Source organism: Phalaenopsis equestris, unplaced genomic scaffold, assembly GCF_001263595.1.
Source record: "Phalaenopsis equestris unplaced genomic scaffold, ASM126359v1 Scaffold000002, whole genome shotgun sequence".
In the NCBI taxonomy this organism is placed as follows: Eukaryota; Viridiplantae; Streptophyta; class Magnoliopsida; order Asparagales; family Orchidaceae; genus Phalaenopsis; species Phalaenopsis equestris.
Window position 1 is genome coordinate 8,123,920 of NW_018164444.1, and position 26,232 is coordinate 8,150,151.

At 34.5% G+C, this 26,232-nt stretch overlaps 3 protein-coding genes across 8 annotated transcripts; all 3 read left to right on the forward strand.

Moving 5' to 3' along the window:
* The first annotated feature begins 54 nt into the window (after nucleotides 1-54).
* On the forward strand, nucleotides 55-13,469 carry LOC110039415 (nuclear ribonuclease Z). 6 transcript variants are annotated; one of them, XM_020744469.1, is made up of 12 exons: nucleotides 55-196; nucleotides 300-390; nucleotides 3,047-3,461; nucleotides 5,991-6,004; nucleotides 6,104-6,153; nucleotides 6,311-6,381; nucleotides 6,490-6,585; nucleotides 6,670-6,783; nucleotides 11,749-11,817; nucleotides 11,934-12,008; nucleotides 12,545-12,657; nucleotides 13,193-13,469. In XM_020744469.1, the coding sequence occupies exons 3-11, from the start codon at nucleotides 3,168-3,170 to the stop codon at nucleotides 12,617-12,619; spliced, it is 858 nt and encodes a 285-aa protein (XP_020600128.1). In that variant the 5' UTR covers nucleotides 55-196; nucleotides 300-390; nucleotides 3,047-3,167; the 3' UTR covers nucleotides 12,620-12,657; nucleotides 13,193-13,469. The 6 variants fall into 6 exon arrangements, with proteins under 6 accessions (XP_020600128.1, XP_020600123.1, XP_020600127.1 ...); XM_020744464.1 differs by having other exon boundaries at nucleotides 5,991-6,153; XM_020744468.1 differs by having other exon boundaries at nucleotides 5,991-6,153; nucleotides 6,670-6,753.
* A 1,289-nt stretch (nucleotides 13,470-14,758) lies between these two features.
* On the forward strand, nucleotides 14,759-17,436 carry LOC110039414 (dnaJ protein homolog). Its single transcript, XM_020744463.1, has 5 exons — nucleotides 14,759-15,071; nucleotides 15,941-16,100; nucleotides 16,187-16,328; nucleotides 16,409-16,884; nucleotides 16,982-17,436. The coding sequence occupies exons 1-5, from the start codon at nucleotides 14,922-14,924 to the stop codon at nucleotides 17,302-17,304; spliced, it is 1,251 nt and encodes a 416-aa protein (XP_020600122.1). The 5' UTR covers nucleotides 14,759-14,921; the 3' UTR covers nucleotides 17,305-17,436.
* A 375-nt stretch (nucleotides 17,437-17,811) lies between these two features.
* On the forward strand, nucleotides 17,812-25,575 carry LOC110039417. The gene is made up of 4 exons (XM_020744471.1): nucleotides 17,812-17,874; nucleotides 19,028-19,475; nucleotides 24,710-24,817; nucleotides 25,113-25,575. Exons 2-4 carry the CDS (start codon nucleotides 19,155-19,157, stop codon nucleotides 25,428-25,430), a joined length of 747 nt encoding a protein of 248 aa, XP_020600130.1. The 5' UTR covers nucleotides 17,812-17,874; nucleotides 19,028-19,154; the 3' UTR covers nucleotides 25,431-25,575.
* Nucleotides 25,576-26,232: the final 657 nt, after the last annotated feature.

A 26,232-nucleotide genomic window follows, 5' to 3' on the forward strand; every position in this document is an offset into this window, starting at 1 on the left:
TATATATATATATATATATATATATATATGAAAATTGTAAACACATAAAAATTCTTTGTTATGTATGTAAATTTGCTGTCATGAGTTCATCGACTTTTCAGTCTGGATGAGAGAGTCCTCGCAGCAGTAATTGCTGCCATTCTTAATCCGGCCTTTGAAGGTTTCGAATTCGGCGACGTTTTATCTTATTGCTTCGGTAGGATTTCCTGTCTACCATTTCAATAAATCGGTATATTTTCTTAATGAACTCTGTATTTTCCGATTTATTTGTCTTTTTTTTTTCATTTCTGCTTACCCAGAAGAATCTGAAGAGGGATTTGGAAGGGTTATCGAGCTCCATTTGGCATTTTTTTGAGCATTCTGGTCATCTAAGAAGCGAGAGAATCGTTGGTAGGGTTTCAGTAATTGCATTGGTTGATTATGATGATTAACTGAGCATGTATCTGTACGTGTTTGTATTATTATGGTGATATTGTTGTTTGTGATTCGAACAAGTTCGGCTTCCCAGAAGTTGAGTTTCTAAAACTGGACTAGAAAAGCGACTTCTGAGACTGAAAACTCTATAGGCACTCTTTGGTTTCAAGATATTATAAGATTGGGAGTGAAAGGGAAACGTTAGCGGGAATTGTAAGAATTGAATTAAAAGTTGGTTTCCCTCACTTATTTGATTCATGTAAACTTTATCGATTGTTTTTTTTTTTTCTTGGCTTTCTTGTTTGGTCAATTAGAAAGAAAAAAAATTGCGTTGGGATTTGTTGGCTAAATTTTTTGTTAAGATCTGTTTCAAAGTCATTATTAGATCTGCAATGTTATAAGTGCAATACAAGTTTTGATTATTCATATATTGCATCCATCTCCAAGCAAATCCAATAGTTTTGAGAACCATCTCAATCCCAAGGTTTTCAAAGTAGAAATTGAGTTTTTTGTTTCTTGTATGGAGATGTTTCAATCACAATGATGATGTAATAGAATTTGTCCTTAAAATTTTTCTCAAAGATTGATAAGAAATTGTTGATAAAAATATGCATTTGTTCGCATTTCCTTGCCAAATTTTATATACTTTGAAGTAAAATATATTTGAATTCGCCCTAATATGTTAACACTAAATAGGCCTATAAGGAATTTCTCTTTTTTTTGGAAAAAAATAAATTTTATTAATATATAAAATGTTGCAAAAGTGGGCAGTAGATCCCAACTAAACCCAAACTACAACACATACAAAATAAAATCTACGGGGTTACACCATCATGTTGTAAAATGAACTTGCAAGCACGGATTACCTCTTTGTAATCCCAAATATGGCAAAAGCAGCCATGCACATGATAAAATTGATTTCATTCAAGAGAAAGATCTTCATGCAGAATCATTTGAGAAGATGATGACTTATTCGATAAATCTATATAAAGGATAAAAATGAATCTCTGTAGAAGAACTCGTTAAGGGAATCTATTTCCTTGAATTTGTTAAGGGAATTCATCCCTAGGAGCTTATCAAGGAAATTTGTCCCTTGGAACTCATCAGGGGAATCCATCTCCTAGAATTTGTAAACGGAACTCATCCTTACATCATCCTCACAAAAAACTTGCCTACACTGAGAATTTATTCTCATTTGGAACTCATCCTTACATAGATCTCATCTTTACTGGGATCACATCCTAAGAAAGAACTTATCCTTACTGTGAACACATTATCACATAGAGCTCATTCTTACTTAAAGCTTGACCTTATTGGGAATTTATTCTCATTTAGAACATGTTCTCTAGAGGGGCCCATCTTCATGCAGAACTCATTCTCACACAAATCATTCTCATTGAGAACTTCTCATATAGAACTTGTTTTAATTGGGAACTCATCCTCACTTGGTCAACTTTTGGCTAACCAAAATTTTCGACCTCACAACAAACTTTATCAAGCCTTGCTTTATCATTTTATTTGCATTAGTCAATTGTCGCAACTCCATTAGTGCTGTACGAGGCCAAAGAATGAACTTCAGAGATTCAATAATATTTAGTGATGTTCTAGTTTTTAACATAGGCCAGATCCTGTTGTACTTTTCGATAGCAATCTAGTAGAGATTCTCAGAGCTTCTAGAGTGCTCTCCTTCTCTCTCATCCCTCTATGTTAAGCTTCTTCAACACTCATAGTAATGTTTTGGCGTTGCCATGTGCAAAGTTAGGTCCAACAGATTTTATCTGAATTATTTTCAATTTACCATTATTTTGCAACTAACAAAGAAGTCTCAACTCTGAACAAGTTAATTTATATTGAAGCTGCTTCGAAGCAGAATAGATTGGAATTAAAGACCAGTCGTACATTACATACAACTACTTCCTGAGCTGAAGTGGGTTTTCCACTTCCACACCTTGCCTAACAGCTGGAATTGTGCAACTTTTACTCTACCATATCTCTTTCTTGATTCAATTTATCATTCTTAAACCAATCCATGTTTGCATATTCGCTTTTTTAATTTATTGGAAAATTGAACCATATATGGATGTCACTTCCTTTAGACTTCTTTTTATTTAATCTTCCTAACGTTGACTTCCTATGCTTTTACTTCTTTGTCTTTGTCGGTCAGACTACATCCTTAATCTTCTTCTGTAATGGCTTAAATATGCTTCCATTGTTGTAATTCATAACAGAACACAGAAACAGAAAACCCTTGAGCATATCACTTACCAACAGCCTCTACCTTAGCATAACAAACCTGTACTATATAGAGTAATGAACAGGGATCTGAATACTGAAATCAGGGTAATGAGGAAGATGCTGAATTAAGACTAATTGGCGGCTCAATAGTGATATACAATAGGTGTATATATAGTTGAGTTCATAACAGAATTTGTTATGATGGTGCAGGTTTGCTATGCTGAGGTAGAGGGTGTAGGTAAGTGAACTGCTGAAAGGATTTTATGTTTCTATGTTCTGTTATAAGTAAATAAGGGTTGTATGTTGCAAGTTTTTATCCTGCTGATTCATATTTGTTGTTTTTTAATTTGTATTTTTATGTGCAAATTGACTAAAAAAATTGTATAAATTTTCGCAGGACACGGGAGAAAAAAATTGTCAAATCATCCCCCATTGGCAAAAGTAATGACAATAAAGTTTTATCCTCGATTTTAAACTTTGAAAGCAAGAAGAGGTAATCAGTAAAAAAAACTTATCCTATGGAGTGTCAGAGAAGCATGGAGATCAATGAAATGCTTGTAAGTGAGTCTTCAACTACATTTGGGAGGCAAAGCACAGCCAAGGATGAGGAGCTTTTGAATAAATCTTCACCATCAAAAAGAAATGCGGTTCTTCATGTAGAAGGTTATCCGGTTGAGGGCTTGTCAATTGGAGGCCAAGAGACGTGTGTCATTTTCCCCTCACTAAGAATAGCATTTGATATTGGTAGATGTCCTCAAAGGTCTATCTCTCAGGACTATCTCTTCATATCTCATGGCCACTTGGACCACATTGTAAGCATATATTATGCAGGATCATAGCTCATAAATTGATTTTTGTTAACTACAAGTTAATGCATCATAAGGTTAATTATAATGCTAATCCGAATAGAAATTTGCATACAATATTTTATTTAATTCAATAGTTTTTTCATTGTTCAATTTGCATATGTTTTCAATGACTTGACTTCTTTACTAAATTATTTCATCAAAATTTAGTTAAGGTTTTTATTTTTAGGGTTTATAGAACTTATAGCACTGTTGTAGGGCCCTTTTGTTCAGTATTTGTACTTGTTAGATGATTCTCTGATATTATGTTCAAGAGTACATAAATACCTAGAGGAAGTCTTTTGTTGTTTTTTTTACCACTCTGTTTGTGTCTGCTATTCTCCGATATATTGTTGCAGATTCTGTGGAAGCCATTTATCCCATCCTATGCAAATTTTCCAATCCATGGACTTTTCCTTTGTCTTACTATTCGTTTTGGGAACTATGTGCATGCCTTACCTAGATTACCTCTCTAATGTTTTGCCCTTTTGGTGAAAACTATGCCTTGTCGAGCTTATAACATGCTATTTGTTACCACTTTCTTGCCAACCAGTTTAACATCTCTTGGTTAATTCAACTCCATCTTTTGCCTTGCTGTATAGTTTAAGTCTATTGTTGACTATGGATCCACAATTATCATCCATGCTTTATTTAAGCCTTCATCTTTCCCCATTGCCTTTGCATATCCCATACCGAAATTTCCAACCGGCATAAAGCTTACTGAGAAAAGAAATGTGCGAAAGAAGTTTTAGTAATAATACATTGTTACTTATTTTGCTTTTAAGAAAGATTTTTAACATGCCTTGCATTTTCGTGGTTTAGTAATCAAAGGTTGAATTATTTTTAATGATGAATATATCGTGATTTTAACAAACATATTGCTTTCTTTCTTTTTCTTAAAATTGGCATAATCACAAGCCATCCATCAACTTTTTAGCTTATTTCTCTGTTGTTCACAACATAGTTTACCATTAAACAATTTGAGGCTTGCCTTAGAATGCGCCTCAAGCGAGGAAATGCAAAGCACCTTATACTTACATCTTAGTGGGAGAAAGAGGCTTACACCTCAATTATTTGAGGTCCTCCTAGGAGTGTATGAATGTGGTGCACACCTCTATTATAAGGTTTGGAAGGTATTGGACCCTTTTTATGTAAGATAAAGGGGCATAGAAAACAATCAACTATGATTATAATTTCAATTAAGATCCTCTAAGTGATGGAAGTGGGAGATGTTTTTGAATTCGGAGCCTGAAGCCACACTTAGTTTATTTAATAAAATGTCTACTAGTTTATTTTAGACTTAGGGTCCGTTTGGGGCAGCTTATAAGTGCGGTCGTACCGTTTGGTTCGCGCGTTTCGCCAGCTTATCCGAAATTGCGTTTGGGTTTTTACACTAAACGCAGGCCGCGGCCCGCGGGCCGCGTTTCAGGATAAGCAGCTTATCCTAAAACGCACAAGCTGCCCCAAACAGACCCTTAATGTTTAGGCTTACTTGTTTATCATCAACTTCTTTCTTGTTATTGGTGTTTGTATGACTTTTTATTATGTCACTTTGATGTACTCTAAATAGTTTATTGGAAGAAATCAAACTTTTACAAAATATTGTGCTCTAAAAAGGATTACTCTCATATGTCTTTTTTTAAAAAATACTTAATAAATTTAATGGTTTAATTTTCCAGCTTATGTCCCACCCCATAAAAAAATATCTCAATTTCCAGTTGTGAAATTTTAAACCATGGCCCATTATGTTGGAGCCAACACAATTTTCTTGAGAGTCATTAATAAGAATAGAGTTGGCATTGAGTTAGGTTTGAGCAAGTTAGGCTTCACTCGAACCAAAATATTTGACTTCAATCTAATTCAAAGTGGACTCAAACTCAAATTGGAATTTTGGTTGACCTAGCCTGACTCAAAATATATATTGAAATTGGTGTTTGATTTGGTTTAAAATAAGTATATCTACAAGTTCATTCCAATTATTTTTTGTGCCAGACACCCTCAGCTTGATATTGGCTTAAAATTTTTGCCAATCAAGAATTTGACTCATGAGTCTAATCGAACGACTCAAGATGATTTTGAATCGAGTCAAATTATGAGTAAGTTTCAAATGTTGACTAATGTTACAGTCCCTCACTAAGAAAAATAAATTTGAACGGAAAACCACAAATAATGTATGGCTGTGGTTACTCATGCAAGTGCTTGTTAAATCATGTTGGATTTACACTAATAATTTTTTGAGAGTTGGATGAACTTCCTTGAATTTTATGAGGATGTAAGTCCCTGCCCATGCATTGTGGATAGGGTTCGGTAGTGAGGGCAGTTGCCCATTTATCACTTGATTATAGGGATGCCACAAACTTTGTAGTTCATTGGTATGCCCATGCGCATTAAAGTTTGAATAAAATGCCTTTTTTTTTGTCAGTGCTGCTCAAAGTATAATACTATATATATTTTTTTAATTTTCTTTTTATCGAAGTATAATATTGTTCGCAACAGGGAGGCCTTCCCATGTATGTTGCCACTCGAGGCCTTTATCGTATGAAGCCACCAACTATTTTTGTTCCAGCTTCTATCAAGGAAACTATTGAAGGGTTATTTGATTTGCACAGGGCAATGGATCAATCTGAATTGAAGCATAATCTTATAGGCATGAATGTGGGTAAGTTCATGTCTTCTTTAACGTTTTAAAGGTATTTGATGATTAAGGATATCATCTTCATTATATTTTGAGGATCAAAGGTTTTTTTCCTTAATTGTCATCAATTTACTGGAGCTGAGCAGACAAATGAAAGTTCTTTAGAAACTTCTAATTACAGGAGATGAGTATCAGCTAAGGAGGGATCTTAAAGTGAAAGCATTTAGGACTTACCATGTGATACCTAGCCAGGTACAGCCAGTTCAAACTTAAAACTTCTGACCATCTCTAATAAAATTGGGATTCATATTTTACAGCTATTTTTTCTCAATACATTTTGTCTTCTTCAAACATATGCAGGGTTATATTATTTATTCTATTAAACAGAAACTTAAGCCGGAATATATTACTCTTTCAGGACATGAAATCAAGCACTTGCGGTTATCTGGTGTTGAGGTCTGTCTTATTTAAAACTTATCTGTTCTGTCATAAAATGATTTTGATTTTTTTTTTTTTTTTGATTTTTATTTTTGTTTGCAGATCACTTACACAGTGACTTCACCTGAGATTGCCTTTACGGGTGATACAATGTCCGATTTTGTTGTTGACCCAGATAATGCTGAGGTCCTAAAAGCTCGAATTCTTGTCATGGAGGTGCATTTTTTTTTTGGCTGACCCTACTTAGTGGGATAAAGTTGTTGTTGCTTTTTGACTTGTAGTGACCTTTAATGATCTTTTAGTCTCTTTTGTCAACCATACGAAGGATGAGTTGTCCTATGGGCTCTTTGTTAATTTTATATGTCTGAGTGAATTGGGAAAAATATAAGGTGACCCGTAGGAAGTTTAAGAGAACAATTTGTGACGATAAAAATTCTGCTTTGAGTGATCTTTATAATATATTATATACTAAAGGGAGTAAAAAATATGTATAAACTTGCCAAACAAAGAGAAAGTAAAAATAAAAATTTAAAGTGTATTAATGATGAAAATCAAATAGTGTTTTTCGTAGAGGAAGATATTCAACATAGGTGGGTGAGCTATTTTGATTAACTTTTCAATGAAGTTTCTGTAAATATGATCGACGTTAGTGATCTTAATATCTTTAATAATATTAAAATATTTTATTTTTACCGTTGCAATAGTAAAAAAGTAGTTGAAGAGGTTTTAAAAACTAAAGGTGGAAAATTAGTAGGATCTGATGTTTTCTCAATTGATGTGTGGAAATATTTAGGAGACCTGAAAGTTTCTTGGCTTACTAAGCTCTTTAATATTTTTTTAAAAACTAAAAAGATGCCTCAAGAGTAGAGGAAGAGTATTTTGGTCTCCATTTTTAAAAATAAAAGGGATGCACAAAAGTGTGTAAATTATAGAGGAATTAAGTTGATGTGTCATACTTGAAAATTATGGGAAAGGGTAATATAACATAGGTTAAGACGTGATATAAAGTTTTTTAATAATTAGTTTGGATTTATGCCACACAGATCTACTATGGCAGCTATTCATTCATTGAGAGGTTTGATGGAGAAGTGCATAGAGAATAAGGAAGATCTACATATGATTTTTATTGATTTTGAAAAAGCTTACGATAAGACTCTTAGAGAAGTCCTTTGGAGAGTTCTAAAGGAGAAATGTGTTGATATGACATATTCAAGTAATTAAAGATATGTAAATTAGAGTTGTTACTTGTGTTTGAACAGAGAGAGGATTGCCTAGTATTTTTCTATTCCAGTTGGATTACATCAGGGATTGGCTTTAAGCTTTAAGCTCATATCTTTTTGCTTTAGTTATGGATGCTCTTACTGGACATTTCAAGGAGGATGTACTTTGTTGTATGATTTTCACTGATGATATCCTTCTTGTGGAAAAGACTAGAGAAAGAGTTCAGAAATAATTTGAATTATGGAGGTCTACATTGGAGTCTAAAGACCTTCGTTTGAGTACAAATGGAACATAATCAAATGGAACGTAATTTTAGTAGTGGTAGCTCTAGTGACAGAGTTGTAACTATGGGTGATCAAATTATTAAAAGGTGTGAACGCTTTAGATATCTTGAGTCTATTGTTTAAAGTGATAGTGATATTTGGTGATATAGATGGGGATATTATTACTAGAATTCAAGTTGGTTGGTTGAAGTGGAGGAATGCATCAGACCTATTGTGTTATAGAAAGGTACCACTTTTGCTGAAAGGAATATTTTATAAGATGGCGGTGACACCTGCAATGTTCTATGACACAGAATGTTGGCCTTTAAAAAAGAAGTATAAAACAAGGTTAATTGTTGCAGAGATGAGAATGCTTAGGTGGATTAGTGACTTGACACGTAGAGACAAAATGTGAAATGAATATATCCGTGAGAAGGTTGGTGTAGCTTTAGTGGCGGACAAGATTAAAGAGTCGTTTTAGATGGTTTGGTCATATTAAAGGTCGATCATCTGATGATTCTTTTAGGAGAGTAGATGTTTTAGATTTGACTTATGTTAAGAAAGATAGAGGTAGACCTAAAAAGACTTGGGCTTATTGTATAAAAATGATCTTAATCTATTAAAATTAAATAAAAATATGACACTCAATCAGATGCAATGGAGAAAAAGGATTCATGTAGCCGACCCCACTTAGTGGGATGAAAGCTTGTTGTTGTTGTTGTTGTTGCAGTATCTCTGAGTGAGCGTCCTAGACAACCTTCTTTAGATAGTCATTATCACTTCCTTTTTCGTGTTGGTTTCTTCTCTTTTTTGGATCTACCAGTCTTATCAAAAGGAAATTTTACCTACATAGAATTTCAACTTGCCAAAACTTAATTATAAGCATATCTTGTGGATTTTATGTTATTAAAGAATGAGTTTGAAAAAACTTGTATAAATGTGATTATTGAAGATTGGGGACCTTGAAGATTCAAAGTTGTTGTGATATCATTTCGTGCATATGATGGTAAGCTTTGCATACTATAGTCACCTTTTCACTTGTCATATTTGTTCACAGAAGATTTTTGATGCTCTTTAACTATCTTGAATTCCTCCACATCCACCTTTGCACTTTGAGTTCAAGCCATCCTTATTCGGAATTTTATACAGTAGCCATATATCTTGGGTGTCTGAGGTCTGCCATTAGCAGTTTGGTGCAACTGCAATCATACTGGACATTGGGAGATGTCAAGACACTGGCCTTGAAAGTATAGAGACAACAGAAGCATAGTAGGCAACAATCATCCTTCAGGCGGTGACCTCCAGAAAAACGACCTCCTACAGTTACCACAATTGACAAGGGCACCCAAGAGAGACTAGCAAGCCCGAACACGAGTAAGATAACCCAAATCAGAGTGAGAAGAAGTTAGAGAAAGGTAGCACCTCCAACACTGTATTGGCCAGGAAATGTTTCAAGTATCATGATTACAACCACATAACCTCCAGTTGCCCCACGAGCAGAGTAGTCTCACTTTTTTATCAGGGCATGAGATTAGCGATGAAGAGAAAACCGAGGAACAAGATGAGGTGTATCAACTTCTCTCAGATGAAGGAGAGACGCTCATGATTCGGTGAGTCCTGTAGACTGAGGACACTAGGGATTCGCAGTAGCTTCGCCACAACATTTTTTACGCCCGCTACATAGTGAATGAAAATCTATGCAGTTTCATCATCAACGGCGGAAGCAACAAGAACATAGTGTCGATACATAGAAATTAGGACTCACAACACATACATTCCCAACCACATCCACTTAAATGGCTTAAGGAGAATCAAGACAGCATCAATTAAAGATGCTTGGTAGAATTTTCGATCTATGGATGCTTGCCATCTTCTGCTTGGAAGACCATGAATTTGACTGAAGCACTCAACACGATGGATATAGAAACACGTACTCTTTCGCCAAGGAAGGGAAGTGCATCACCCTCCTTCCTTCGACAGAGCCTGAAGTAATAGGAATGTCAATGAAACTAGTTTTAATGATGAAACCAGATAAGAGGACTGAGCCACCCACCCCCAATGTAGGGCAAATAAAACCAAGTTTATGTCAAACTAATGTCGTACGAGCAACACCAACACCGTGCGGGAAGGATCCGATTACTATCACTACATGCTTATTGAACCGAACATATGTTACTATGGGCAGATTCACCAACATAGGCGTGGTACACAGCCCAAAAAGGACAGATCTAAATGAACGTTTACTTGCAAGTTAGGGAAGACCCTTTGATGCCCCGGGAGACAGTGCAGTCGTCAGTGGGATCCAAGGGTGGCTGACTACAAAATGAAAGCTTCTACTATGAAGTCGAAGCTTCCCAACCCTAGGAAACTGATACGGGAGAGCCCGATTACAGGTGTTGTTCGAGCGTTAAAACAACACCCGGTTTGGGGCGCTGGATAGTGGCCGATTCGGATGTTTCGAACCGCGGGGCTAGCCTGTTTGGCATTGCAGAAGCAAGAGCGGCGCAAAAGGAGGAGCGGGAGTTTGTGAATCGTTGCGAGGGAATGCGATGATTCAATGATCTTGTGCGAATGCAGGAAGGATCGCGGCAGGGATCACAAACTATGGCGATCTGGCTTGGGTCATCACGAATCGGCTGCTCTAGGGAGTGCTTGTTGGATTTCTCTAGGATTCCTACTCTCTTCCTTTATGTAGAAGCTTCCTATGTTTGGAGGGAGCCTATAAATTGTTGTCCTAGGTATGTAGGGAGTTAGTTCTTGGTGTGTTTAGTTTCAGATCTTCTGTGTGAAGTCTCTTTCCTCATTGTGGGCTGTATCTGAGGAGGTGATGGGGCTTTGGTTATATCTTCTTCAAGGTAATGACTATATCCTCCCTTTTACTTTCCCAAACCTTCTCATCCCCATTCTTCAGCTGTCAAACTCTCTCTCTGTCACCCCAACACCCAACCATTTCCCCCTCCCACATGTTATTACTGCTAACCCGCTTTGCCAACTTCTTTCAAGCTCCTTCCAACAACCCACTATAGTTGCCGACCACTTACAACCCTTTCCCACCTGCTGTCCCTACAATTCTGCACCATCCTTTCGGTTGCCACCAGCCTCCCGTGACCCTTGTAATTCCTTCCAATCATCTCTATCCCTATAGCCGACCGCGACCACCCTTTGGAATACGTTTAGAAGTATTTGCTTGTGTCGTTCCATGTTTTGTGTAGTTATTTCCATTCGAGTCATGTTGTAACCCTATTTTAATATTATTGAAAGTTTGTTTTATGTTTTCCTAACTAGTTTCAGTATCATTTTTGTATCCATATATTTTATTATGGATGATAATTCACGAAATGACTATACTTTTATTTAACAGAAATACACCTGAGCAGCCTAATTTCATCCAATCGTAGACTAATCGGATGTACATATTCAAAATTTTTAATTTGGTATTTCTTAACAATATACAATTTCATTGAGAGATAAGGTACGGACATTCTGATTGGCATAGAAAACCTATAGCCAATGAATATAACTAATGTAACATCCAAAAGTAGTATTAATGCCATGCTTTTATTAAGCTGATATGTATGCCATTAAGGGATACGCTTCAATTTTTACTTATTCATTTATTTTCTTTATTTCTGCATCCCATCATTTTTTGTTTCCTTTCATTACTGATGCTAACAAAGTCTACTTATTGTTTCCTTAGAGTACTTTTGTTGACAATGCAATGTCAATAGAGCATGCTAGAGAGTATGGCCACACACACTTATCCGAGGTTAGTCCCTTAAAGTTGATTTTTTTCTAACTTCAGAGACTAAAACAAGATGGCGTTAGGGTAACCTTTTTTTTTTTCTTTTTCTGTTGTTGTTATGTCTTCTTTCTGCTGTCTAGATAGCAAGTTATGCAGATAAGTACCAGAACAAAGCTTTAGTGTTAATCCATTTTTCCGCTCGATATACTTCAGAGGTAGACCCTGCAGACTTCTTCTATAGCTGCAACCTTTTTAACATATCCTATCCCTGCCGCTACAAATGACTTTTTCCCATTGATTTTATTGTTTCCTCTTTTAAAGTTTTCCGCAGATTTTGCTGAACTTGCAAATAAATTGTTTACTGTTAATTTTTCATTATGCATTGTAGCCTCGTTTTCTTTTTTCTTGGATTATCTACTAAAGCTGTGTTGAAGTTTCTCGTGCTTATTGGCCGCCTTACATTTTCAGCATGTTATTGAGCTTAAATCCAGTGGTTATGTAATATTTAAAAAGCTAATTTTTTTGCTTTTATTTATTTGTAAATAAGGCATAAAGCATGTCAAAAAAAATTGATGGTTGTGGCTACCTGGCTCTTCTTTATTGACATTTTTTCAAAATCTTTTGTTGCTTTTATATTCTGCTGCTTTTAGTGATTGATTTTTTCTTTGTTTTGCTTTTGTAACCATCTTTCTTATATATTATATGTTTCTTTTTTGTCTTTCTAACCTCCCAGTTAAAATAATGGTTATAGGAGATTGAGGCTGCAATTGCAAAATTACCTGCAACTTTAGCTAGCCGAACTTATGCACTGCTGGAGGGTTTCTAGCTTCTTTTGGAACATCAGATGTGTGCTGGGACATACTGGTAAGTATGATAGTAACTTTTTTGTCTAAAAAAAAATCAAACTTCTTTCTGAATATGTTTCATTCAGTTCTGCAATTGCCTTTCTATATTGTCTCTGGAGGGGGATTTCAAATTAATGTAATAAAAAGTAGGCCAACATTGCTGACAGAAAGATTTATACATGTTCATATTAGATTAGTTTGATTACAAAATGATTGCAATCCTTGAGCTTTGCCCCTGACATCTTATTTCTACTTCTCTTTTTAAAATAGCTTTTGAATTAGTTATTCTTTCTGTCATTGAAAAAGAGAATAAAATTATTTGTAAAATATTTTATAAAAAAATAATAATCCATATATTATTCTGCCATGACTGGTTATAATATTGACTGTGACATTGATTGCCTTTCATGCTTAATTTTTTTCAATCTATTAGACGGTTCGAATACGAATCGAATTAGCTTCCCCTTCCATAGTCTAGATTCTCATTATCGCTGCCTACTACTCTCCTCTTACTTTTGTTGTTGTTGTTGTTGGTGCTGCTGGTGGCGGTACAGCTGTCCCCATCGTCGCTTGTTCAACTATCTGCTTCTCAGCCTACTCTTATTGCCACCGAATTTTGTTATGTTAGTTGGACAATATGAGAGAAGTCTATGATGGTAAAATCATCTTATATCTTACTTTGATATTATGTTACTTTTATTTCATATTTTATATTAGTTTAACGACTTAATTATTTGATGTTTACATTATATTTTTATTTTGTGCAAGTTGGTGTATGATATTTTGTGGCTTATACAATTTGTTATTTCATATAGATGTAATTTGTCACTCTTTTTATAATGTTAGGATGTTAATGTATTTTTTTTTAATATATCAGTAAGTTATGATGCTAATATAATATTTTTTTTACCCTTTTTTTTCACTTATATAATTTTTAAGCTATAAGGCTTACACCTCAGACTGTCTCAAGACTTACGCTCTGCCTCGTGAACCAAAAACACCTCAATACTAATTGTTTATAAAGTTGTTGTTCAAAAAACTGTGGTGGCTATTATAATATTTTTTTAAAGGTCAAGACCATAGTTTTATGAGAATATTTCTCAAGTTACTTTGATGTGTATTGTCATTTGGCCTCATGAAAGACCAAGGGGGTGTTTGGTAGCTGGATTTAGAAAGGGATTTATGTATTATTTATTGTATATCCAGCCAAACAAAAAAAAATCGGACAAATTACATCCTTACTTCCCCAAATTCAATTTTTAGGCTTTAAATAATTATAATAATTAGGTATTTTGATTAAGAAAATCTGAAAAATACTTGATATAACTCTTAATGAGATCGATTAAATGTTTGAAAACCTTTTATTATGTGATATGTACCATGGTATGGTATGCTTAGGGGTATAACAATAATTTATTAGTTACAGGGAAATTTTTGAAGATAAATAAAATGGTTTAATTAAATAATGGAAAATTTTAAAAATTTAAAATTATTTAATATATATATATTTGAAAAGTTTTAAAAATTTAAAATTAGGAAAAGCTCTTATTTTTAATTGATTAACGCTTTTAAAGTATCTTCAAAAATTTTATAAAAATTCAATGTCAGGAAGAGGAAATAATATTATATATCTAAAATTATATTAAAACTCTAATCAAAATGTGTCACGTGCTCCACTAAATAAAAAAAAATTAAATAGCTTGATACATGACGAGGTTGAACATTACATGTGATGCATTATAAATGGAGACATGATGCAGTTTTGTATCAGGATTTTTTGTGTAAAATTTTTTTTCACGAGATGATGCAAAAAATATTCTTTGAAGGTTATGAAGTTTTGAAATTTGATAGTGAATATAAAAGTTTAAAATTTTTAATACCCTAAAAAAAATTTCAAATTTCATTAAATAATTTTTATGGACGTATTATAAGATGATGGATTAAGTTTTTAGTCATTTAGTAATTTAATTTATAAATAAATAAATAAGTCATTCTTTTGATTTTTTTAAGTCTTTTGAAATAATTAGTACGAAATTGATATACCTTTTCTTTTTCCTAACAAATTGGAAGACTCTGGATATACAAAGCAGTTCGTCCATTCTAAATCCGACGGCCAAGGTTCTCCCGACTACGGGAAGCTATGGAAAAATTCTAGATGCTTCCACCATGGACGGCAACGACCGGCTCTACAGTCTTCTCTCTAGACCTCAATTGCAATTTATATTCTCCTCGACTCCCTCCCTCTTCCTGAAACTAGGAAGCTGATCTGAGAATAGGAGCAAGATGTTCGGGAGGGCGCCGAAGAAGAGCGACAACAAGAGGTATTATGAGATTCTCGGCGTGTCGAAGAACGCGTCGCAGGATGATTTGAAGAAGGCGTATCGCAAGGCGGCCATCAAGAACCATCCGGATAAGGGAGGCGATCCGGAGAAGGTAAAGTTGATATTGGTTTTACCTGCTTTCGGATCTTTGAGTTTGATGTGTTGGGTGGTTTGGTGATAATCGGGAAGGTTGATATCTTGTTTTGGAAGTGGTTTTCTATCGTTGGTTGTAGTTTTCTTTTTTAATTTCTTTTGGTTAGCTTGGCGATCAGTGTAATTGTTTATAGGTTGTGTTGGAAGCTTGTTAGCGGGGGATATGGAGTGCTTCTTGTTTTAGTTTAATTTAGTTAACCCTGAAGATTTATGTAGTTGGGTTTTCCTCTTGCGGTAGCAGCATTGTTTGCAGTTTCTTGAGTTTATTTGGTACTTTACCGCTTGAAGGTGGTTTCCTTCTGGAATTTATTAGATATTACAAGATTATGGCCTGTTCAGATCTGAAGTTAAAACAATCAAGCTCGTGATTGGATTACTTTTAGGATCTGTTAGTTCAATGTTTATAGTTTTTTAACGGACCTGATGATTGGTTATCAGAGTTTTTTTTGTTTTTTTTTATGATTATGGATTGGAAGAGCATGGAACAATAATCCAAATCAGGATACGTTTGTTTTGTGATGCATATGCTTTGATGCTCTCCAATGTGCAACAAATAGTACATTCCAGTATTGAAGTGAATATATTTGAAACTTTATTTGCTTAATCGTTTAGATATTTTAAGCATTTGTAGGTCAGATTAGCATTTGCTCTTTCAATGTCAGCGTGATGACGCCTTCTATCGCCGTAAATAGGGCATTTGGGATTGTTTATTTTTAGTCACATCAAATCTCACATTAATAACACTATTTTATTCAAATCATTGGTTGAGTTTGATCTGTACAGATTGCTTGTTACTACCTATTGTTTATCATAAAATTTTATCTGCAGTTTAAAGAGTTGGCCCAAGCTTATGAAGTGCTGAGCGACCCTGAGAAGAGGGATATATATGATCAGTACGGCGAAGACGCACTCAAGGAAGGAATGGGCGGTGCCGCCCATGATCCCTTTGATATTTTCCAATCTTTCTTCGGTGGAAACCCCTTTGGTGGTAGGTTTAATATTATACCTGTCTAACCCCATTGAGAATTGAGATCTAGTTCCATGTCTTACCCTCTTGATCACCATGACAAGAAGATCGTGGTGGCGGCCGTGGACGCAGGCAGAGGAGAGGAGAAGATGTGATTCACCCATTGAAAGTCTCCTTGGAAGAACTCTACAGCGGAACTTCAAAAAAACTCTCACTTTCTCGCAATGCTCTTTGCTCAAAATGCAAAGGGTGAGTTATTGGTATTGAGTTTCTCTTCATTAGCGGCGTTCTGTGCTCAACTAAATAAAGCTATATTGCTTGTTTGGCAGGAAGGGATCTAAATCGGGCGCATCAATGAAATGCTCTGGTTGTCAGGGTTCGGGTATGAAGGTCTCTATTCGCCAGTTGGGGCCATCCATGATTCAACAGATGCAGCATCCCTGTAATGAGTGTAAAGGGACTGGTGAGACCATTAGTGACAAGGACCGGTGTCCCCAGTGCAAAGGAGAGAAAGTTGTGCCGGAAAAGAAGGTCCTTGAGGTCCATGTTGAGAAGGGTATGCAGAATGGGCAGAAAATCACCTTCCCCGGGGAGGCTGATGAAGCGCCGGACTGTCTCACCGGCGACATCGTGTTTGTGCTACAACAAAAAGACCACTCTAAGTTCAAAAGAAAAGGCGATGATCTCTTTGTCGAGCACACGCTATCCCTAACCGAAGCCCTCTGTGGCTTCCACTTCATATTAACCCATCTGGATGGCCGGCAGCTTCTCATCAAATCAAATCCCGGTGAAGTCGTCAAGCCCGGTAACCTTCCCCATCCAATTACTCAAAACCACAAGCTAAGTTTTATCCCTTAGTTCTACTGTGTACTATGGCTATAAGCATGGTTCAATATGTGCAGATCAATTCAAGGCCATCAACGACGAGGGCATGCCGATGTACCAGAGACCGTTCATGAGAGGCAAGCTTTACATCCATTTCACCGTGGAGTTCCCAGACTCACTGAGCCCGGAACAGTGCAAATCTCTGGAGTCGATCCTCCCCGCGAGGGCTCGGACTCAGCTGACGGACATGGAGATTGATGAGTGCGAGGAGACAACGCTGCACGATGTGAACATTGAGGAGGAGATGAGGAGGAAGCAGCAGAGCCAGGCTCAGGAGGCCTATGATGAGGATGAGGAGATGCATGGTGGCGCTCAGCGAGTGCAGTGTGCTCAGCAATAAGAGAGGACATGGAAGTGAGCTAGCTGCCTCTGTTCTTATCTATGTTTTGAATACTTAGTTTTGTTGTTAAGAACCGTGTAGCCATTTGTGGAGCTTTGGCTGAACTCTATAAAATGAAGTTTATGTTTCCTACGTACTCTGTTATTATTGTTTGGTTCATCATTTTAGTTGTGTTTCTGCAGATTAATAATGGGAAAGCTATGAAATTAATTTGATTGAATTTAAGAATAATACATCAAATGATATGGATGAGGGAAAGAAAGTGGGTTTGAAAACATGATTTAGAGGAATTCTAAGTCTCTAAATCTCAAAATTGATTTGTGATTGAAATACATGCAATTAAGTTTTTTTCATTTTATATCATGTATTTATATGTTATGAAATGTTATGTTTAAGATATTAGACTTTGCAACCAAAGTAAAATGAATCAATTGAACTGATTTATTCCATTTTATCTTCCACTGAGAAGTGTAGGGCTGTGTCAGATCACTTGTCCAAATAATTGTAGGAAACAAGCTGGCCGCCTTGCATCATGCACTTGTGGCACTTTCCACCCATGCAGTGAAGTTGGTAAGAGTCTTTGCTCATTTTGGTAATGAATATGCCCATGATCAATAGCTCCAATATGGATGCAAATTTTGCGTCCGGGGTTGATGCCACTCTTTTAAAATTTATCGAATTAATGTATTACAGTGAGGTTCACTTATCGCGTGATAAATTTGCACTGGACTCTTGCGGATATAAAATTTTCTCCTTTCTCCAAAGAACATTTTCATCAGTGTGAGTTATCAAACAACAATGCAGATTAACTTGTCTGTCACACCTTTCTCCCTTACATTATTCTTATAACCCACCATCTCTGGTCATCTTGCCGACCAACTATAGTTTTGAAGCCTATTACTATCATTGCAATGAAAAAAATTCCTCAAATTCTTTCACAAGTGAGAGATAACTTTTGTGCTCCATATTCAAAGTGATTTTAAGTTCAAAAAATACAAATAATAATATTTTGGGTGAGAAACCGGTAAATACACGTTTCCCATGAGGGTACTCAAAAGGGTTTGTTGTTCTTGAACCGTTCCTGTTCGGCTCGTTAGAAGTTTGTGTTCTATTCGTTTGCCGATTTAATGAGCCAAACACGAATAATTTATTTGCGCTCAATATATAAATGAATAGAGCACGAACAACAATTTGTTTGTTCATGTTCTGCTTGTTTTGAAACGAAATAATTATATATATGTATAAAATTGGTGAGTACTATTTTTAAAAAATTAAATGAACTAGAATGATACAAAAATTTTTAATAAATTAAGGCTATTAATTAAAAATATAGAATAAAAATATATTAAATCATATTTAAAAGATATTTTAATATAAATAATAAGATTTAAATCTCGCTCGAACTCTTAACATGCTACAACTATTTTATCAGGGTTGTCAAAGCAACACTTTATTCAGTAATAGCTGGTGTTTGGCAAAAGAGCCGAACACAAAATATTTTTTATGTGCGAATATTAACGAGCAACAATAATAATTTTGAACGAGTCAAAAGTGAGCTAAGTATGAGCCCGCTCAATTTTGCCTCGTTTACAACCCTATTTCCCATACTATGTACGTTCAAATAATTTACAAGAATTTATCAATATGCAAGTATTATTATGTCAAATAATTATCTTTTAAGTTAAATTTATTCACCTTAAAATTTGATAAATTCAACTTACAGCTATAGGGCTGCAAGGACCGATATCCAATTCTTCCACCGCCGAGATCGTTGGCCGGAGCGAGAATCCCAATATCCCGCAACACTGTGATAGTTCGCCGGAGCGAGAAAGAAGCTCGATTCACCGGCGATGTTCCTGTCGGGCAATGCCAACACTCTTGCTGTAGCGGTGGAGATCCTGTCTCTGTGCTTGGTGTTGATTTTGGCCGATGCACGGGACGAGAATCATGTGTTTCAGCCCTGCGAGGACGCGAAGATCCAGCGATGGGATGGGTTTACGTTTGGCCTGGCATTCTCAGATCGTGATTCTTTTTTCTTCAATGGTACTCAGCTGTCGCCCTGCGACAGTCGCCTATCTCTCGCCAACAAGGGCGCGCAGCTGGCCGTGTTTCGTCCTAAGGTTGATGAGATTTCTCTTCTTACCATCAATACCACCACCTCGTTTGCTCCGGTGAGATCGATTTCTGTCCCTTTCTTTTATTGATTGAATTGGGTTTTCTCTTTAAATTTGCTTTTTAGGGTTCCGGTGCTATTTTGTGACACTCTTCTATTAAATTTGAGTTTGTTTTTCTTCTGGTTAGCGTAGTTCCGATCCCGTTCCATTTCCATTCATCACCCATTTGTACTGATTCCTCCTTTTAGATCCAGGTCAGATCATTGAGACTTCTTATTGAAGCAAGATTTTGTGGATTATTCTTGGCGTTTCAATGAGTTTGTCGCCTTGAAAGGGAAACAAAGCATAATTGCAGACATCGAGCTCCTCAATTTTTTAAAATTGAAGATGATAATTGCTCGTTGACGATTGTTGTGTAAGACTGTATTATTAGGATGGAAAGGTAGCAGCTATTTTTGTTGTCTTGGAAGAAATTGGCCTGTAAACGACGACCCTCTGGGGATGTATAAAAAAATGATCTTAATTTATTAGAATAAAATGAAAATATGAGTCTCAATAGGACACAATAGAGGAAAGTGATTCATGTAACTGGCTCCACTTAGTGCGATAATGATTGTTGTTATTGTTAGAAGAAATTGGCTTGTGGTGAACAAATCTTAAAAAATACTTAGGATTGCACATTCAATGGGAATCATGGACAAAATTAATAGAGTTTACTTTATAGCTCTTCATGCCACAGAGAAATCTAGAGGCCTTACTTCTAATATTCTTCGAATAAATGCTAAAGAGGATACATCCGTGGACACCGTGTTGTGAAGTTCAGGGACAATTTGCGAATAAGTCCCCTTATGAATTTCTTAGTTGTGTTTTGGATGTAACAATGATTGATATGATTCTTGATGATATAATGTATATCCAAGCTTGTATTGTTAATTCTTTCAGAACATGGATCGAGTTTCTCGAGTGCGGATTGATTAGCATATCTTTTTTTTTTTTTTTTTTTTTTTTGTTTTTTATAATGTTGGTGTCGACGCAACATGGACCTGCTTGAGAGATTGTTAGTCATCATATCCATTAAATTGTTTTTGGTATCATTGTTGGTGGCAGAGTGAAGTTGTGAACTCACGTCATTAATCTGGATTTCATTTTGAGTGGTTAGTCAATTAGGATGTTAATTGGTAGATATGCGTTTGTCTTGTATTCCATAAATAGCTTCATTTAGAGAGAGTTGAGTTGTGAAAATGAATGAATAAGTTTCATTTTTGTATCAAGATTTTTTCTTTCTTATTGGAGGAGATTTAAATGGCTAGAAGGAATTTTTTTTTAAATTTCTCAAGTAGGTTTAAATATATGTTTAAAAGAAAAATTTTGGAATGACCTAGAAGAATTAATACAAATGATACCTCTTAAAAAAATAATTTTTATTGGAGGAGATTTAAATAGACATGTTAGTAGAGTAATAGAAGATTTAGAAATAATCATGTTGGTTAAGATTGTGGAGCGATTAACGAAGAATATAGTTATATTTAATTTTATTTTAATTTATAATTTTATTATTGCTAATATTTTATTTAAGAAAAAAGATTAACACATTATCACTTATAAAAATGAATATATTAAAACACAAATTGATTAGTTTTTTATTAGAAAAAGAGATCGTCAAGAATGTAAAGATTGTAATGTCATTCCAAGTAAAAAATTTATGTACTCAACATCAATTATTAGTTTTGTATTTTAAGATAAAATTTTGGAAGATAAAAAATACAATAAAATATTATCATAAAATTAGATGAGGGCAATTGACAAATAAAATTATTTTTACGAGTAACTTAGGGTGTTCATGAAGAAGCTAATTTTTGTGGTATCAAATAGCAAGCACTATTAAACAAGTGATAAAAGATTTACTTTGAGAATAATAAGGAAAAATTTTTATAAATAAAAAAAGAGGTGGTGGAATAATAATATTCAAGAAAAGATAAAATATAGGAAGTTTTATTATAAGTATTGGTTTAAATGTAAAAATTTTGAGAATTGGGAAAAATATAAGATGACATGTAAGGAGTCTAATAAATTAATTTGTGATACTGAAAATTCTATTTTTAGTGATTTTTATAATAGATTTGATATTAAAGTTGATGAAAGATATGTATAAACTTTTCAAATAAATAGAAAAGAAAAGTAAAAATTTATTTCAAGTGAATTAAAGATGAAAATTAAAAAATATTTATCTGTTGAAGATATTCAACATAGGTGGGTGAGATGTTTTGATAAACTTTTCAATAAAATTTATGAAAATATGATCGACTTTAGTGATTTTAATATCGTTAATAATAATAAAACATTTTATTTTTACACTCGCATAATTAAAAAGGAAATTGGGGTGGTTTTAAAGAAAATGAGGGGTTGAAAATCAGTTTGACGTGATGGTATTCCTATAGAGCTGTGAAAATATTTAGGAGATTTGGAAATTTCTTGGCTTACTAAACTTTTTAATATTGTTTTAAAATCTAAAGAAATGTCTAAGGAATGGAACAAGAGTATTTTGGTCTCCATTTTTAAGAATAAAAGGGATGCACAAGGGTGTGCAAATTATAGATGAATTGATTCAATGTGTCTTGCATTAAAATTGTGGGAGATAGTAATTGAATATAGGTTAAATTTTAATACAAAGATTTCTCATAATCAGTTTGAATTTATATCGGGCAAGTTTACTATGGAGGTTATACATTTTTTGAGAGACTTGATGGACAAGTACAGAAAAAGCAGTATATGATTTTTTGTTGATTTAGAGAAGACTTAGGATAAGGTTTCAAGAGAAGTTGCTTAGAGAGTTATAGTAAAGAAATGTGTTGATATGACTTATATTCAAGTCATTAAAGATATGCATACTGGAGGTGTTACCTGTGTTCGAATAGAAGAAGAATTGACCAAGTATTTTCCAATTTCAGCTGGATTACATTAGGGATCAACTATAAGCATATCTCTTTTTGCTTTAGTTATGGATGCTCTTACTAGACATTTATAGAGGATGTACCTTGGTGTATGTTTTTCGCAGATGATATCCTTTTTGTGGATAAAACTCAAGAAAAATTTGAATTATGGATGTTAGTGGGGTGTAACAATGGGTGATCAAATTATTAAAAGGAGTGAATGTTTTAGATATCTCGGGTCTATTGTTCAAAGTGACGGTGATATAGATGGGGATGTTATTATTAGAATTCTTAGAATTCAGTTGAAGTGGAGGAATGCATCAAGCCTATTGTGTGATAGAAAAGTGCCACTTAGACTTGAAGGAAAATTTGCCACTTAGACTTAGTGCCACTTAGACTTGAAGGAAAATTTTATCAGATGGTGGCGAGACCCGCGATGCTTTAATGCACATAATGTTGGCCTATAAAAGAGAAGCATAAAACTAAAGTGTTGATGAGATGAGAATGCTTAGGTGGAGACAAAATGCGAAACAAATATATTCATGAAAGGGTTGGTGTAGCTCCAGTGGCAGACAAGATTAGAGAGTCGTCTTATAGATAGTTTGGTCACATCAAATGTTGGTCATCTTATGCTCCGATTAGAAGAGTAGATTTTTTAGATTTGACTTATGAAGAAAGGTAGAGATGGACCAAAAAAGACTTTGGCATGTTGTATAAAAAATTATCTTAATTTATTAGAATATAAGTGAAAATATGACACTCAATAGGACTCAATAGGATACAATGCAGGATGGGTATTTGTATAATTGTGATTGGCATTTTTATTAGAAACTTTAAGATGGTGCTCTTTAAGCTTTATTTCTTTAATCTTTTCGCTTGGTGCAAATGCTGAAATTCTTTTACCAAGTAAATCAAATATTAAGAATCGTCGTTACTAAGAGCTTCAGAATTGAATCTATAATTGAGCAGAGATTGCTAATTCACCAAGAAGCTTTAGTGGATTGTAAGTTTGGTTCATTTTATGATTTGCTTAAATTTGTCCCACATTAATAGTTCTAAAATTTATGACTGTTAATTGATTGTTGGGTTTTGCGGCAATGCATAGTGTTAATTATGGTATCGTGATCACCATTCACTTCTATTGCTTTGATTTCTTCAGAATTTAGTTAGATTTGTCAGTTATCTAGTTATTACTTCTTGTAGGTAAGTTTTCAGGCCTAGGTGGAGGGGAAGCTGTTTGTTGGTGATTAAGTTGAAAAGATCAAGTAATGCTTAGCCTAACTTGTTCCATCAAATGAACTTGATCCCTGATAGTGGTTGAGATCAAATTCAGGATGGAACCATAATTGTAGCATCCCCTGAAGCTTGTATCTGATAAAGAAGATATGTTAAAATTGAAATACTCGCCAATTATAATTATTATTACTTAAAAGGGTAGAAATCTATTTAAAATAATTAATAATTGAAAGGTGAGCCTAATTTTACCTACAAATAAGGATGTGGGGCTAATTGCAAATCTATTTCATTATGAAATTTGGAATATTTAGTTTGAGAAAAATATCATAGGCTGACTTTGAACTTGTGAATTTTATCCTGGGAACTAGAGAGAATTCCATTTGAGCTATTGCTATTTTATAGAAATACTTTGCCAATTATATTTGTAGCCTATATTAGGAGAGATCTTCAACTTGTGATTAGATTATTGTATACTTGGAAAGTGGTTGTCCTTCTTCATTAGCAACTTCCAGATGCAGTCGATACTATAAGTGGCGGGCCGACGATCATCGAGTAGCTATGTGCTGTTTTTTGTTCGTGCTGTTGCTGCTCATGGTTATTGAGCATATAGTCATCATTTTTTGACATTTAAGGGCTGTATGGTGATGTCTTTAGCAGTTTTAGTAAATCCTATAAATTTGAGTTTACTAAATCATACAACAACAAGCTTTACTAAATTTGGGATTTACGATAAAACTAAGAAGGAACTTAATTTATAAAATCGTAGATTTAAAATTGAAATTTATCTATCCGGCAAGATTTAAGCTAAATCATACTAAAATTAGTTACCATTTAGCCCCTTAGTATCATAATTAACAGTTCTCAAGTTATTATATCATGCTTTGATTTTTTATGCAAAATACACTTTGTAAAGGATTTGTAGAAAGTATACTAGCACCCAAATCAACACTCAATAAAAAAAATGGGAGTATGAACAATATGGAGACATGAAGCCGACCCACATGCTTTGGATAAGATTAATGATAATAATGATGATGCGTTTTATTGTTTGCTAACATGTTTGTATTTAATTTATTTGTAATTTTTCTAAGTTTTTTATAACTAAGAAAATTTTTGTTAATCCAGTTCACTAGTGGCGGGTTGATGGTAGCATTTGCTGGGAGGAAGTACGCAGCAAGGTCCCTTCCCATTTTTGTTGGTAACGGTTCGTATGTGGTGACGAGCTTCACTATGGTTAGTTGAAGACTTTTTACATTTTCTTCCCAGGAAATTTACATACATACCACACAATTCTTACTTATTTATGATATCCACGCATGAAAAATATGTATTTCACTTTTAAAAGGTGATAATATTGTATGTTGTGAGCTATGTGTGTAAATCTGAAAGTTTAGGTGTGAGATAAATAGATAAAATCTGTGTGCCATGGATGTAATAATGTAAATGCCACTTTCTTCTTTTTAACACAATTCAAATTGCATTAAACTCAATATTTCCTTTCATCATCGACATCAATATGCAAATTCAGGTCATGGAATTCCAAAAGGGCACCCTTCAAAACCTATTTTGGAAGCGCGATGGTTGTTCTTCATGCTCCGGAAAGTCCAATTTTGTTTGTCTCAACAATCAGGACTGTGCAATCAAAGCATCTAGCTGCAAAGGTGAGGGACAAGGTGGCTCCGTCGATTGCAGCATCGGAATTCAGCTCGCTTTCTCGGGCACGGACAAGCACTATGCAGTTCTTAATTCGTGGTACGAGGTCTCGAATCTTCGTCAATATTCTCTTTACGGACTTTACTCGAATCTCAAGGATTCTCTCACAAGCCAATATGACAAAATCTTTTAGAACCATCAATGTTTTTGATGTTTTCATAGAACACCTTATGTTAACTTCTCCCTCCACAACTTGTATTTGTTTAGATGAGTGTGATTTTGTACTTTAAAATGTACTCTTGTTTACTAATTATTCTGCTTTGACATATTTGAGTCCAGGAAGATTTACATACATATTACTCAATTCCTAGGTATTTTACATATCTTACACCTTTCATTTTTTACATACGTGCCATCCTTCCTAAGCTGCCAACCCTGTTTTCCTTCATTAGATGCTTTTGTAATCTTGTCGCTTTCTTTGGCTCTGTCAATGAAGCTGCCGAGAACAGGCAAAAGCCACATCTAAGAGATATGAGGTCTGTTTGTGATAATTTTCCTCCTTTTTTCAAGTAATTATGGCTGTCAAAAAAAGCTCAATATTTGCAAATAATTTGTGTTTGGCTCGCGAAGTAGTTTGCGTTTGAATCATTTGTCAAGTAAATGAGCCAAACATGATAAGCTCGAAGTATAAATGAATTGAACATGAATAACCCTTTATTTGATCGTGTTTGGCACATTTTAGTTCAAAATAAAGAAAATATATATATTATTTATTTATATTTAAATTTAAATAATAACATCTTCTGTTATTATATAGTGTTGTGCTTTCTATTGCACAAAATTAATATTGATTTAAATCTACTCTCTTTTTTTTCTTTTTTTTTTTAATTTATATATCATCTTATTTTTGTATGAAAAAAATATATTTTACTTTTTTTTAAAGTTCAAATAATAATGTTTTTAATGTCGTGTAAATGTAAAAAAATAAACTTTTA

What these genes read in the sequence shown, in the direction of transcription:
- LOC110039415 (XM_020744466.1), top strand. Translation starts at nt 3,168, where the DNA reads ATGGAGTGTCAGAGAAGCATGGAGATCAATGAAATGCTTGTAAGTGAG. An exon ending in TCTTATAGGCATGAATGTGG is followed by an intron (nt 6,154 to 6,310) that starts GTAAGTTCATGT and finishes TTCTAATTACAG; the next exon opens with GAGATGAGTATCAGCTAAGG. An exon ending in CCGCTCGATATACTTCAGAG is followed by an intron (nt 12,009 to 12,544) that starts GTAGACCCTGCA and finishes TAATGGTTATAG; the next exon opens with GAGATTGAGGCTGCAATTGC.
- LOC110039414 (XM_020744463.1), top strand. Translation starts at nt 14,922, where the DNA reads ATGTTCGGGAGGGCGCCGAAGAAGAGCGACAACAAGAGGTATTATGAG. An exon ending in CTTTGCTCAAAATGCAAAGG is followed by an intron (nt 16,329 to 16,408) that starts GTGAGTTATTGG and finishes CTTGTTTGGCAG; the next exon opens with GAAGGGATCTAAATCGGGCG. An exon ending in CGGTGAAGTCGTCAAGCCCG is followed by an intron (nt 16,885 to 16,981) that starts GTAACCTTCCCC and finishes CAATATGTGCAG; the next exon opens with ATCAATTCAAGGCCATCAAC.
- LOC110039417 (XM_020744471.1), top strand. Translation starts at nt 19,155, where the DNA reads ATGTTCCTGTCGGGCAATGCCAACACTCTTGCTGTAGCGGTGGAGATC. An exon ending in CCACCACCTCGTTTGCTCCG is followed by an intron (nt 19,476 to 24,709) that starts GTGAGATCGATT and finishes TTGTTAATCCAG; the next exon opens with TTCACTAGTGGCGGGTTGAT. An exon ending in TGGTGACGAGCTTCACTATG is followed by an intron (nt 24,818 to 25,112) that starts GTTAGTTGAAGA and finishes ATGCAAATTCAG; the next exon opens with GTCATGGAATTCCAAAAGGG.